General features: G+C 42.4%; 1 protein-coding gene across 1 annotated transcript in view; it reads left to right on the top strand.

Moving 5' to 3' along the window:
• LOC112867338 (maestro heat-like repeat-containing protein family member 1) overlaps positions 1-13,819 on the top strand; it is a 115,746-nt gene that overhangs the window by 60,855 nt on the left and 41,072 nt on the right. Inside the window, exons 20-25 of the mRNA XM_086714328.1 lie at positions 8,055-8,177; positions 8,536-8,688; positions 9,147-9,269; positions 9,637-9,716; positions 10,318-10,453; positions 11,505-11,594. Of these exons, the coding sequence (XP_086570454.1) occupies positions 8,055-8,177; positions 8,536-8,688; positions 9,147-9,269; positions 9,637-9,716; positions 10,318-10,453; positions 11,505-11,594 (705 nt within the window). The remainder of the gene's footprint in view (positions 1-8,054; positions 8,178-8,535; positions 8,689-9,146; positions 9,270-9,636; positions 9,717-10,317; positions 10,454-11,504; positions 11,595-13,819) is intronic.

The raw sequence follows: 13,819 nt of genomic DNA on the forward strand, positions 1-13,819 counted from the left end.
GTTGGCCATACTTTTGTGGATCTATTTCTGGGGTTTCTATTCTATTCCATTGGTCTATGTGTCTGTTTTTGTGCCAATACCATGCTGTCTTGATGATTACGGCTTTGTAGTAGAGGCTAAAGTCTGGGATTGTGATGCCTCCTGCTTTGGTCTTCTTCAAAATTATTTTGGCTATTCAGAGCCTTTTGTGGCTCCATATGAATTTTAGGATTGCTTGTTCTAGCTTCGAGAAGAATGCTGGTGCAATTTTGATTGGGATTGCATTGAATGTGTAGATAGCTTTGGGTAGTATTGACATTTTGACAATATTTATTCTTCCAACCTATAAGCACAGAATGTTTTTCCATTTCTTTATATCTTCTTCAGTTTCCTTCATAAGCTTTCTATAGTTTTCAGCATACAGATCTTTTACATCTTTGGTTAGATTTATTCCTAGGTATTTTATGCTTCTTGGTGCAATTGTGAATGGGATAAATTTCTTTATTTGTCTTTCTGTTGCTTCATTATTAGTGTATAAGAATGCAACTGATTTCTGTACATTGATTTTGTATCCTACAACTTTGCTTAATTCATGTATCAGTTCTAGCAGACTTTTGGTGGAGTCTATTGGATTTTCCATGTGTAATATCATGTCATCTGCAAAAAGTGAAAGCTTAACTTCATCTTTGCCAATTTTGATGCCTTTGATTTCCTTTTGTTGTCTGATTGCTGATGCTAGAACTTGCAACACTATGTTAAACAACAGCGGTGAGAGTGGACATCCCTGTCGTGTTCCTGATCTCAGGGAAAAAGCTCTCAGTTTTTCCCCATTGAGGATGATGTTAGCTGTAGGCTTTTCATAAATGGCTTTTATGATGTTTAAGTATGTTCCTTCTGTCCCGACTTTCTCAAGTGTTTTTATTAAGAAAGGATGCTGAATTTTGTCAAATGCTTTGTCTGCATCGATTGACAGGACCATATGGTTCTTATCTTTTCTTTTATTCATGTGATGTATCACGTTGATTGATTTGCGAATGTTGAACCAGCCCTGCATCCCAGGAATGAATCCCACTTGGTCATGGTGAATAATTCTTTTTATATGCTGTTGAATTCGATTTGCTAGTATCTTATTGAGAATTTTTGCATCCATATTCATCAGGGGTATTGGCCTGTAGTTCTCTTTTTTTACTGGGTCTTTGTCTGGTTTAGGAATCAAAGTAATACTGGCTTCATAGAATGAGTCTGGAAGTTTTCCTTCCCTTTCTATTTTTTGGAATAGCTTGAGAAGGATAGGTATTATCTCTACTTTAAACGTCTGGTAGAACTCCCCTGGGAAGCCATCTGGTCCTGGACTCTTATTTGTTGGGAGATTTTTGATAACTGATTCAATTTCTTTGCTGGTTATGGGTGTGTTCAAGCTTTCTATTTCCTCCAGTTTGAGTTTTGGAAGTGTGTGGGTGTTTAGGAATTTGTCCATTTCTTCCAGGTTTGTCCAGTTTGTTGGCATATAATTTTTCATAGTATTCCCTGATAATTGTTTGTATCTCTGAGGGATTGGTTGTAATAATTCCATTTTCATTCATGATTTTATCTACTTGGGTCATCTCCCTTTTCTTTTTGAGAAGCCTGGCTAGAAGTTTATCAATTTTGTTTATTTTTTCAAAAAACCAACTCTTGGTTTCTTTGATCTGCTCTACAGTTTTTTTTAGATTCTATATTGTTTATTTCTGCTCTGATCTTTATTATTTCTCTTCTTCTGCTGGGTTTAGGGTGTCTTTGCTGTTCTGCTCCTATTTCCTTTAGGTGTGCTGTTAGATTTTGTATTTGGGATTTTTCTTGTTTCTTGAGATAGGCCTGGATTGCAATGTATTTTCCTCTCAGGACTGCCTTCGCTGCATCCCAAAGCGTTTGGATTGTTGTATTTTCATTTTCATTTGTTTCCATATATTTTTTAATTTCTTCTCTAATTGCCTGGTTGACCCATTCATTCTTTAGTAGGGTGTTCTTTAACCTCCATGCTTTTGGAGGTTTTCCAGACTTTTTCCTGTGGTTGATTTCAAGCTTCATAGCATTGTGGTCTGAAAGTATGCATGCTATGATCTCAATTCTTCTATACTTATGAAGGGCTGTTTTGTGACCCAGTATGTGATCTATCTTGGAGAATGTTCCATGTGCACTCGAGAAGAAAGTATATTCTGTTGGTTTGGGATGCAGAGTTCTAAATATATATGTCAAGTCCATCTGATCCAATGTATCATTCAGGGCCCTTGTTTCTTTATTGACTATGTGTCTAGATGAAATATACATTGTTGTAAGTGGGGTATTAAAGTCCCCTGCAATTACTACATTCTTATCAATAAGGTTGCTTATGTTTGTGAGTAATTGTTTTATATATTTGGGGGCTCCCATATTCAGCGCATAGACATTTATAATTGTTAGCTCTTCCTGATGGATAGACCCTGTAATTATTATATAATGCCCTTCTTCATCTCTTGTTACAGCCTTTAATTTAAAGTCCAGTTTGTCTGATATAAGTATGGCTACTCCAGCTTTCTTTTGACTTCCAGTGGCATGATAAATAGTTCGCCATCCCCTCACTTTCAATCTGAAGGTGTCCTCAAGTCTAATGTGAGTCTCTCATAGACAGCAAATAGATGGGTCTTGTTTTTTTATCCATTATGATACCCTATGTCTTTTGATTGGTGCATTTAGTCCATTTACATTCAGTGTTATTTTTAAAAAATTTTTTTTAATCTTTATTTTTGAGAGAGAGAGAGAGAGACAGAATGTGAGCAGGGGAGGGACAGAGAGAGAGGGAGACACAGAATCTGAAGCAGGCTCCAGGCTCTGAGCTGTCATCACAGAGCCTGATGTGGGGCTTGAACTCACATTCTGCGAGATCATGACCTGAGCTGTCAGATGCTCAACTGACTGAGCCACCCAGGCGCCCCTACATTCAGTGTTATTATAGAAAGATATGGGTTTAGAGTCATTGTGATGTCTGTAGGTTTCATGCTTGTAGCGATGTCTCTGGTATTTTGTCTCAAAGGATCCCCCTTAGGATCTCTTGTAGGGCTGGTTTAGTGGTGACGAGTTCCTTCAGTTTTTGTTTGTTTGGGAAGACCTGTATCTCTCCTTCTATTCTAAATGACAGACTTGCTGGATAAAGGATTCTTGGCTGTGTATTTTTTCTGTTCATCACATTGAAGATTTCCTGACATTCCTTTCTGGCCTGCCAAGTTTCATTTTTTTTTTTTTTTAATTTTTTTTTTCAACGTTTATTTATTTTTGGGACAGAGAGAGACAGAGCATGAACGGGGGAGGGGCAGAGAGAGAGGGAGACACAGAATCGGAAACAGGCTCCAGGCTCTGAGCCATCAGCCCAGAGCCTGACGCGGGGCTCGAACTCACGGACCGCGAGATCGTGACCTGGCTGAAGTTGGACGCTTAACTGACTGCGCCACCCAGGCGCCCCCCAAGTTTCAGTAGAGAGGTCCATCACGAGTCTTACTGGTCTCCCTTTATATGTTAGAGCACGTTTATCCCTAGCTGCTTTCAGAATTTTCTCTTTATCCTTGTATTTTGCCAGTTTCACTATGATATGTCGTGCAGAAGATCGATTCAAGTTACATCTGAAGGGAGTTCTCTGTGCCTCTTGGATTTCAATGCCTTTTTCCTTCCCCAGATCAGGGAAGTTCTCAGCTATTATTTCTTCAAGTACACCTTCAGCACCTTTCCCTCTCTCTTCCTCCTCTGGAATACCAATTATGCGTAGATTATTTCTCTTTAGTGCATCACTTAGTTCTCTAATTTTCCCCTCATACTCGTGGATTTTTTTATCTCTCTTTTTCTCAGCTTCTTCTTTTTCCATAATTTTATCTTCTAGTTCACTTATTCTCTCCTCTGCCTCTTCAATCCGAGCTGTGGTTGCCTCCATTTTATTTTGCAGCTCCTTAATAGCATTTTTTAACTCCTCCTGGCTGTTCCTTAGTCCCTTGATCTCTGTAGCAATAGATTCTCTGCTGTCTTCTATACTGTTTTCAAGCCCAGCAATTAATTTTATGACTATTATTCTAAATTCATTTTCTGTTATATTGTTTAAATTGTTTTTGATCAGTTCGTTAGCTGTCGCTATTTCCTGGAGATTCTTTTGAGGGGAATTCTTCCGTTTTGTCATTTTGAATAGTCCCTGGAGTGGTGTGGACCTGCAGGGCACTTCCCCTGTGCTCTCTTGAAAAACTTGCGTTGGTGGGCGGGGCTGCAGTCACACCTAATGTCTGCCCCCAGCCCACTGCTGGGGCCACAGTCAGACTGGTGTGTACCTTCTCTTCCCCTCTCCTAGGAGCAGGATTCACTGTGGGGTGGCGTGGCCCATCTGGGCTACTTGCACACTGCCAGGCTTGTGGTGCTGGGGATCTGGCGTATTAGCTGGGGTAGATCAGCAAGGTGCACAGGGGTAGGAGGGGCAGGCTCAGCTCACTTTTCCTTCAGTGATCCACTTCAGGAGGGGCCCTGTGGCACTGGGAAGGAGTCAGACCCGCAGGAGGGCTGTATCCGCAGAAGCACAGCGTTGGGTGTTTGCGCGGTGCAAGCAAGTTCCCTGGCAGGAACTGGTTCCCTTTGGGATTTTGGCTGGGGGATGGGTGAGGGAGATGGCGCTGGCGAGTGCCTTTGTTCCCCACCAAGCTGAGCTCTGTTTTCCGGGGCTCAACAGCTCTCCCTCCCGTTGTCCTCCAGCCCTCCCGCTCTCTGAGCAGAGCTGTTAACTTATAACCTTCCAGATGTTAAGTCCCGCTTGCTGTCAGAACACACTCCATCTGGCCCCTCCACTTTTGCAAGCCAGACTCGGGGGGGCTCTGCTTGGCCGGCAGGCTGCCCCTCTGCCCCAGCTCCCTCCCTCCAGTCCGTGTAGCGCGCATCACCTCTCCGCCCTTCCTACCCAATTCTGTGGGCCTCTCGTCTATGCTTGGCTCTGGAGAATCTGTTCTGCTAGTCTTCTCGTGGTTTTTTGGGTTATTTAGGCAGGTGTGGGTGGAATCTGAGTGATCAGCAGGATGCGGTGAGCCCAGTGTCCTCCTATGTCGCCATCTTCCTCCCTCCTCTGGCTGAGATGGTTTTAAAGGGCAAATTGGGCACTCATTCAGCCCTGAAAGCTGGTCAGGCATAAAAGTAGGCTAGCACCAGGGCTGGGGGGCTCAACCTTTGGAGAGGACTCTGCTGGGCTGGCACTGGTGTGAAAGAAAGTTTTTTCTGAGTCTCTGAGTGCGTGTCGCTTGTCTCTTCCTGTGTGCCAAGTATTTGCTGTAACAACTTTCTTGAAATTCCTTTAAATGCCAAACAAATATTTGAATTGATCTTCCTGAAATCTGATTCCTTTGTACCTAGGGATGATGTGTCAACTTCCAAGAAGCCTCCTGCCAGATGTAGCCCAGACAGGGGGCAAAGGGGGAAGAGAATCTCTCCACAGGGCGTGGGTCTGGGAAAGATGCGAAAGGCAGTCGTGACATTTTAAATGTATAGACCATTTATTTTGTAGAATATATGGCACTTTTGGTTTGTCTCATATTTCTTCATGATTAGGTTTAAATTATGTATTTTGGTGGGAATACCACAGAGTATGTGTGTCAAAGGATGGTTTTAAGGATTAAATATATAAAAGCTCCTAGAACAATGCCTGGCACACAAGCACTCTCTAGGTGTTGGTTACTGGTAGAGTTGGTACCCATGTTCTCAGGCCTCCCCTCTCCAATGCCTCTTCCCTGCCAGATTCTCAGAGCATCCACCATCATCATGACTATATCATCAGGTATTTACCAAACCCAAGATGCAAACAGTATCGTTGAAGAGACAGACACATATATGAAGAAAACAGCTGACTACACAGAATAGCCTTACATGAGTGGTCACAGAGACATACAGTGGCTGTGTGGGGTGGTGGGGACTTGGGCTAGTTGGGTCTAGATTAGGAGAAGGAGTGAAGTGGGTATTCTCACTTGACATAATATTCCAAGACAAGACTCAGTAGCAAGAACTTTTGGGGGCATGTCTACAGAACTGTTAGTCATGTAGTGGGACTGGAATGCAGAATTCTTTGACGGGAAGTGAAAATGACCCCTCTGCTGCCACCTGGAGACAGACTGGATACAAAGGATAAAGATAAGAGGGAAGAGGATGTTCAGGATGTTTCCTGGGTTTCTGGCATGGTCAGCTGGGAGGATAATAGTATCCTTCACTAAAACCAGGAATGCAGGGCAAAATGGGGAGGAAGATGATGCATTCAGTTTTTGATCAGGAGAGAAAAGGGTGCCCTTGGTATAGCCAGGTGGAGATGTTCAGTAGCCATGTAGATCTGGAGCTCAGATCTGGGCTGGATGGCTACGTTAGGGAACAATTATATTGTCCCTTTCTGTAAAATAGGATTGGTAATATTTACCTCAAATCTTTAGGGTTAGGATCAGTGAGATAGCATGCGTTAAGTTTGGTAAAAACTAAGCAGTAAATACTCTGATTATGTCAGTGATGAAGAAGATGATGATGGATAATGATGATGATGATGATGATGATGATGATGATGAATGACCAGGATGACTGGAAGCCATGGATAAGGGATGGCCTAAGAAGAGGGACAGAATAAACCCCCTTTCTGATGTTCAAGTAGTCCCTGCTTTACAACTAGGCAAAATTTTCCCTTCATCTACTTGGAGGTCAAAAGTCTGTAAGTCCCACTAATACTTCAGCCTTTCTTGAAGATCTGTGTCCTGGAGCAACTGTAACTGTCCCCAGGTCCCTGTCACTCTGCCTCCTCTACTGCAGAATCTTAACGGTGGCCTGTCCTGCATAAACAAGCCAGTTGGCAAATAGCTGGCACCTGCTTGTCTGTGTTAGATGTTCCTTTAGCTCTGTGCCCAGATATCCTTGTTGAATAAGCTCTGGAAGACACTTGGCTGACACTTAAGTCAAAAGGCCTGTTATGAGGCAGAGGGATTTAAATTAAATGCTGTTCCTGGCAGGAATTATAGAATCCCCAAGTTTCCCTTGCTCTTGTCTCCCACTCAGTCATCTGTTCCCAGATCCACTAACCACTGATAGTATTTTCACTTAGTTGTCCTTCTACTATGTCCTACAAAACACATGCAGGACTTTCCTCATTCCTCTCTCCCCAACTCTAGACAGGCCCCCCTTTTCCACCTTCCCATTATTGGTCAGTTACTGCTGTTTCCTGTTATTCAGGGTTAGAAATATTGGCACTGTCTGTTAGTTGTCTCTCTCTTCTGTTTCTTCTCTGATTATCCATCCAATCCTGTCAATAATGTGCCTTGGATTTGTTCTTCCCCTTTGCCCCCTCCTTACCACCCTTCTCTGAATTACTAGTGCATGTAAGTATTCTCTGTTCTGCAATGTTGGATTTGATAATCCCAAGATTTTGTAAATCTGTGACTCTAATTTTTCATAATCTGAGTTAATTTGCTTCCCCACCCCCATGCCTTAGGCACCAAAACTCTAGTGAATCCACAAATGAATTCATGTACATATGAGGGCCCACAGTTCATAAATATTATGGCAGGGTATGTGTGGGGGGTGTTCCTCTGCTCCATGATATTCAGGAAGGGCTTTTCTGGATGTTGTCAATTAGTATGAAAAATACAAAAATGAGGACTCCTAAATTTTTATAAACTCTATGCCACTCTATCATCTATCAATCAATCAATCAATCAATCAATCAATCAATCATCTTTTAGAGTTCTTTTTTTCCCCCATCATGATAACTGTACTCTCTAATCCCCATCCCTTATTTCCCCCATCCTCCCACCCACCTCCACTCTGGTAACCATCAGTTTGTTCTCTATAGTTAAGAGTCTGTTTCTTGTAATTTGCTTCTTAAATTATTTCTTGTATGGACTTTGGTTCTCCCCCTTGATTTTAAGTAATTTGAATCAGAGGAACCAAATTTTCCTTCCATTTATTTTCTTTCCCATTCCTCTCTCTTCCTCTCTCTAAATCTATAGTTCTGGGAGAACATAAAGTTCTGGCTCACTTTGAGCTGCGGCATGAGGTTGAGGCTATTCCTATTACAGGGCATTGCTGTGGCGCTCAGTATCGTGTCCATGAAACATCTGAAGGTAACCCTGGACCAACTGCAAGCATATAGTGCTATACTCACTGACAAGAACTCATCATCCATCCTCAAACTGATGAAGGTGATGGCATTCCTGGGAGCTCTGCCAACCTCCCACACAAAGCCTTCCAAGGCATCCCTGTCACCCCAGACTCCCCACTTCTCTGAGGTGTGCTGACCCACCTATAAATGTTCCTATTTCTCTCCGGCCATCTGTGGGGAAGTTTCATCCTCTTGTCCCTTTCCTGTGCTCCTTTATGCTGTGAATGAGGCCCTGGTATCACCAGCTGCACCACCTTCCTCCCAGCTGTTCACCATTCCACAGCCCCATCTTCCCTTCCGTGTCATGCAGGCAATCCATTCCTCTCTGAACCTCCATTTCCCCATCAGCCAAGGAGGATAAGATGAAGAGAAGGCAAGTTTCCCCCTTCCCCCTACAGGAACATCAGCAAAGGGAATGGGGGCTGGTCTGTAACATCATCTACTTAAGCTATAGCAAGATTATTTCAGAGAGCAAGGGAGCCATCTTCATGCATTTAGATGACATCCTGGCCATTGTCCTGCAACACTACCGCAACTGTATTGTAGAAAAGGTACTTCCTGCTTTCTCCACTTCTCCAGTGTCCCATCCCTGCCTTTTTTGACCCTTCCCCTCCAAGAAAATGATGCCTGGCCTTGAATGGAACTCGGGGGTGGGGCGGTCACAGTTGTTTCAGGGGAGGTAAGAGGGAGCCCCAAATAATTTTTCTGCCTTTGCTATTTGTTCAGAGCATATATCCCTAGGGTAGGAAAAGAAACCTTTCTCATTCCCTATTCATTTACCATCCAACTAGACATCCTTCAGAAGAACTTATTTGGTAAAAAGACAATAACTTAAGAGACATGGAAGCTTTGGGAGATTTGCTTTCCTAAGCTGCCCTCAGAAGGAAGATGCAGGGTTTTAGCCTAAGGAAGCCTTAGCACCTCATCTCCCAGATTTTGTGTAGGTAGTTTTCCCTTGCCCCAGGATCATTCCTACCTTGGAAATCTCTGAGTATACTGGTTGGTTCAGGATAAGAACCTGAAGCTGGAGTACGTGGATGCCCTGACCAAGCTAATAAACATCTTGAGCAGCCAGCCCATGGCCTTTCAATTCAAGTTCCCTCAGAAAATAGAAATTGTAACCTTTATGATGGTAAGTACAACTCAGGAGGATGGAGGTAGAAATGCACAGAGGAGGGAGGATGGGTCCTCATTCATGGAAACCATTGGCAGTGCTCCTAGACTAGGCCTGGAGAATAAAAGTCCAGATTTTCTGGTTGTTTTTTCCTACCTTATTGTTCCCTTTCCCATTCTCAAGGTAGGGGTGAGTGCCGTGGGGAAGGTATGGTTGGGAGTAGGAGAGATGTGCTATCCTTCAGAGTCTTTGGAAGTCTCTGAAAATTCTAGGTCCCAGTTTCCTGTGAATACAGCCTGGGTGGGAGGAGGGGGAGGAAGGCAAGAAAGATATATTCACATCCTCTTGTTCTCTGGGGTGGGGGATTGGGGTGGGTGTGTTACAGGAGTTAATCAGGGAGGAGCCATTGAATTCCATCTCCAGTTCCATTAGGCAGAGGGCGATGAACTTCATCACTAACTTCAGGTAACAATGTTCCAGCCATTCTGTCCTCCTTCCTCTGACTGGATTTCAGTTCTTTATTCCCTAATCTATCCCCACCTTATTTTCTGCTCTGCTTTTAGTATGGGGGCCCCAGGCAGTTGTAGACATCTGTTGGACAATGTATGCCACCTCTTTTTACCAAGATTTTTTGGATGGGATTTTTGGAGCATGTGGCAGAGACCACCTCTCCCATCTTCCATAGGCACTTGCTGTTGTTTCTGGTCCAGTCTTTCTTCTGCTCACAGGGATGTCCCTGACTAAACACCTCCATCTCCATCACTGACTGCCTCCCCCATTCCCTCAAAATATCCGGGGAACCAAACAGTAATATATCATCCCCAAATATTAGTACCCTTTTCTGTAATAGTTCCTCTTTCCCTTTATCCCTTTCTTTCCATATTCCTGGCATTTTAAAACTTTTCTTACTGTTTCCTCCTTTTCTTCTTTTGGTTACCTTTTCTTTTGGTATCTTCTTTCTCCCACCTCTCCCTCTGTCTCCACCACCTCTCTCTTATTTTCCTCAGCTGTTATTCCTGGCCATTACTCTCTGGTTACATTTTTGCTCCTTCCTCCTGGATCTTAGGAAGCTCCATCCCCTCACAGAGGTGGAAGAAAGAACAGAGCTACTCCAAACGTGCTTTCAGAGTGTGCTATGCCTGCCATCCACAGAGGATTTGCAGAAGGAGGCATCCAGTTCCCAGGAAGCCCAGGCCACTGAAGTAACTAACTCTTTGATGTTTGTCTCTTTGTTTTTATTTTTTACTTTTGAGAGGATGAGAAGTATAAGTTCAGCAGTTATATGTAAGGACCTCTTTGATAAAAACATGATAATCATCAGAGATTACTAGGTCATATAGTCTGAACACTACTCATGAGAAGTACTTCCTTCTTGAGAGCACTCATTGATTGCCACTGTCACCACTTTAATATTCTGGCCCAGATGCGGACACTCAATTCTTTACCTTTTACTGTTGTACAATTGAAACCAGACGGGAAGGTTTCAAACGTGATTTTACTAAAGGGCCATGGGTAAATAAGTTCAGAGAGTCAGCAAGAGAGCTGAGTCCATTTCCCACAGGGTCTGTAGTGTTTCCTTGAAGGAAGGAAGAGGGATTCAGTTTTCCAATTTGCATTTATATGTTTAGTTCCTAGGAATTCTTTCATGTTCTCTGATTACTCCTTTATTTTGACTGATTGTTCTTGTTTTACTGATACCACAATCTCCTGCTTCTTTTTTTTGAGGATATTAATAAGAATTTTTAAAAATAAAGGTTTCTATTACTTACTGAATTAGTTTGGTTTTCTTTAGGACCATTTGGTCTATTTGTTTAGTTGGGCCTTTTCATCAGATGTCTGGTGGTCCTTCTTTGTCAGTTCATATTTATTTATGTTATGAAGGAAGGACTGGTACATACAGAGAAAGCTGAGGTCGGTTTCCTATGCTTGTACCCCCATGAGGCCTTATTCAGTGTAGCTCTGGTTAAAGAGGGAAGGTTTTGACAGGATTTCCCCATGTTTGGGGCAAGCTGGGATCTCCCCATCCACTAGGACAAACCGTGTATCAAGCAGATATTTGTCCTCTGCTGAAAACAACAGAAAAATTTCAAGTTAGTAATGGACAAGTGGCACTTGAAATGTTAGGGGGAAACTTGCGGAGCAGAACTTCCCAAGGAAGGCTTCCTGGGAGAGCTGGAGCACTGAGCTAAGTTTAGAAGGAGGGGTGGGACTGATATCTCAGCAAGTCTTTGAGATCTCTCTTTTCTCCCTCAGGATTTGCTCATGGAGACCCTTCAATCCCTCCTAAGGCTAATGGAGACACTTATTGTTGAGATGCCTTCTCAGATCCAGTACTGTTTGGAGGTCAGTGGGAAGGAGCCCCTGAAGTTGGTGTATTGGTTTTCTAGGGCTGCCATAACAAAGTACCACAACTGAGTAGCTTCAAACAATAGAAATATATTCTTTCACAGTTGTAAAGGCTGGAAGTCCAAAATCAAGGTATCAGCAGGGTTGGTTTCTACTGGAGGCTCTGAGGGACAACCTGTTCCATGCATCCCTCCTAGCTTTTGGTGATTCCTGGTGGCCCATGGTGTCCCTTGGTTTATAGACCTACCATTGCAATCTCTGCCTCCATTTTCACAGGTCATTTGTGGGGTGCAGGAGGATATGTGTGTGTGTGTGTGTGTGTGTGTGTGTGTGTGTGTGTGTATGTTTCTCTGTCTTTTCTTCTTAATAAGGACAGGAGTCATAAGATTAGGGCCTATCCAAATCCAAATGCAATATGCACTCACCTTTACTTGAATTCATCTGCCAGTGACTATTTTCCAAACAAGGTCACATTCTGATGTTCTGGGTGCACATGAATTTGGGGGGGACTCTATCAACGCAGTACAGTTGGGAATAGAACAGCAGAACAGTTGGGGGGGAAAGTAAGAGGTCTGAGGATGAAGGTTGGATTCAGACCTTTTAGGGAAAGGATAACCAGAGCTAGGATCCAGATAACATTGGTCTGCTCTTTGGAGGACATCTTTTCCTTCTTCTTTCTTCCCCTTCAGTCATTGCTGTGGTCATCTTTCTCAGCTCCCTCTGCTCCCTCATGGGAGCTAAAGGTTAAAAGCATGGGCTCTTGACTGCCATACGCTGCAATTCCAGATTCTGATTCTGCTCTTAACAGTATAGCCTTGGGGAATTATTTAACTTCCATCTGCCTCAGTTTTCTCATGGAAAATGAGATGACAGTAGTTAACATAGTCATTTTGATAACTGAATGAGATAATGTTTACAAAGTGCTTGGCTCATCTGCTCATTTAAAATTTGTTTGTCTTTTGATATCATGTTTTCACTCATATGTGGAATTTGAGAAACTTAACAGAGGACCATGGGGGAAGGAATGGGGGAAAAATAGTTTCAAACAGAGAGGAAGACAAACCAGAAGAGACTCTTAAATACAGAGAACAAACTGAAGGTTGATGGGGGGAATAGGGGAGTGGGGCAAATGGGTGATGGGCATTGAGGAGGGCATTTGTTGGGATGAGCACTGGGCCAAGAGCACACTGTATACACTGTATGTTAGCTAACTTGACAATAAATTATATTTAAAAAATAAAAATAAAAAATAAATTTTGTCTTTTAATTGATTTGATTTACTTTATACTATTGTCATCATATTTTGGCCTTCTCCTAATATCCTGTTCCCCAGCTACCACATGAGGTTCAAAATTTCTTTGTAGTTTCTTTTGTTGTCAAAATATAGATCACTAAGGAATATAGTCAGACTATTGTGCTCAAAAGCTACTTGAAATAATTATTTTCTATATGATTATATTATCAAATTGGGATAATTTAAACTTGTTTGTGTTAAATTTTAGGGCTTCCTTTATTTTATTTAATTGAAGAGAATAAAACTTAAAACTTTATAATGTTTCATGCAAAGAATTCTTGCTCCTACTCTGATTCTCTTAACCTCATTCCCACTTATCCCCTGTAGATAACCATTTTTAATGGCTTCTGGTTTGACCTTCCCGTGTTTCTTATTGTGAAAATAAGCAAACCTGTGTTTATGATATATTATTATTATTTTCCTGCCTTTCTTGTGCTGTAGGTAGCACATTTTATCCACTGCTCTGGATCTTACTTTTTTCTCTTATCCACAATCAGTTCACAGATACAGTCCTTATTTTCTTTGTGGTTTTATACATTGTGTGGATGTACTATAATTTACTCAACCAGTTCCCTATGGACGGACATTGGGCTGTTTCCAATCATTTTGCTGTTAGTTTTCTTCTTTTTAAAAAAATTTTAAATGATTATTTATTTTTGAGACACACACACACACACACACACACACACACACACAGAATGCGAGAGGGGGAAAGGCAGAGAGAGAGGGAGACACAGAATCTGAAGCAGGCTCCAAGCTCTGAGCTGTCAGCACAGAGCCCAACATGGGACTGGAACTTGTGAACTGAGAACATGACCTGAGCCTGACCTGAGCCAAAGTGGGATGCTTAAATGCCTGAGCCACCCAGGCGCCCTACTGCTAGTTTTCTTCTTAACTTTATTTTGCAATGATTGTTGATTCATTGGAA

The sequence above is a fragment of the Puma concolor genome, chromosome B4 (assembly GCF_028749965.1).
Source record: "Puma concolor isolate L17-30 chromosome B4, mPumCon1.1.hap2, whole genome shotgun sequence".
Taxonomy (NCBI): domain Eukaryota; kingdom Metazoa; phylum Chordata; class Mammalia; order Carnivora; family Felidae; genus Puma; species Puma concolor.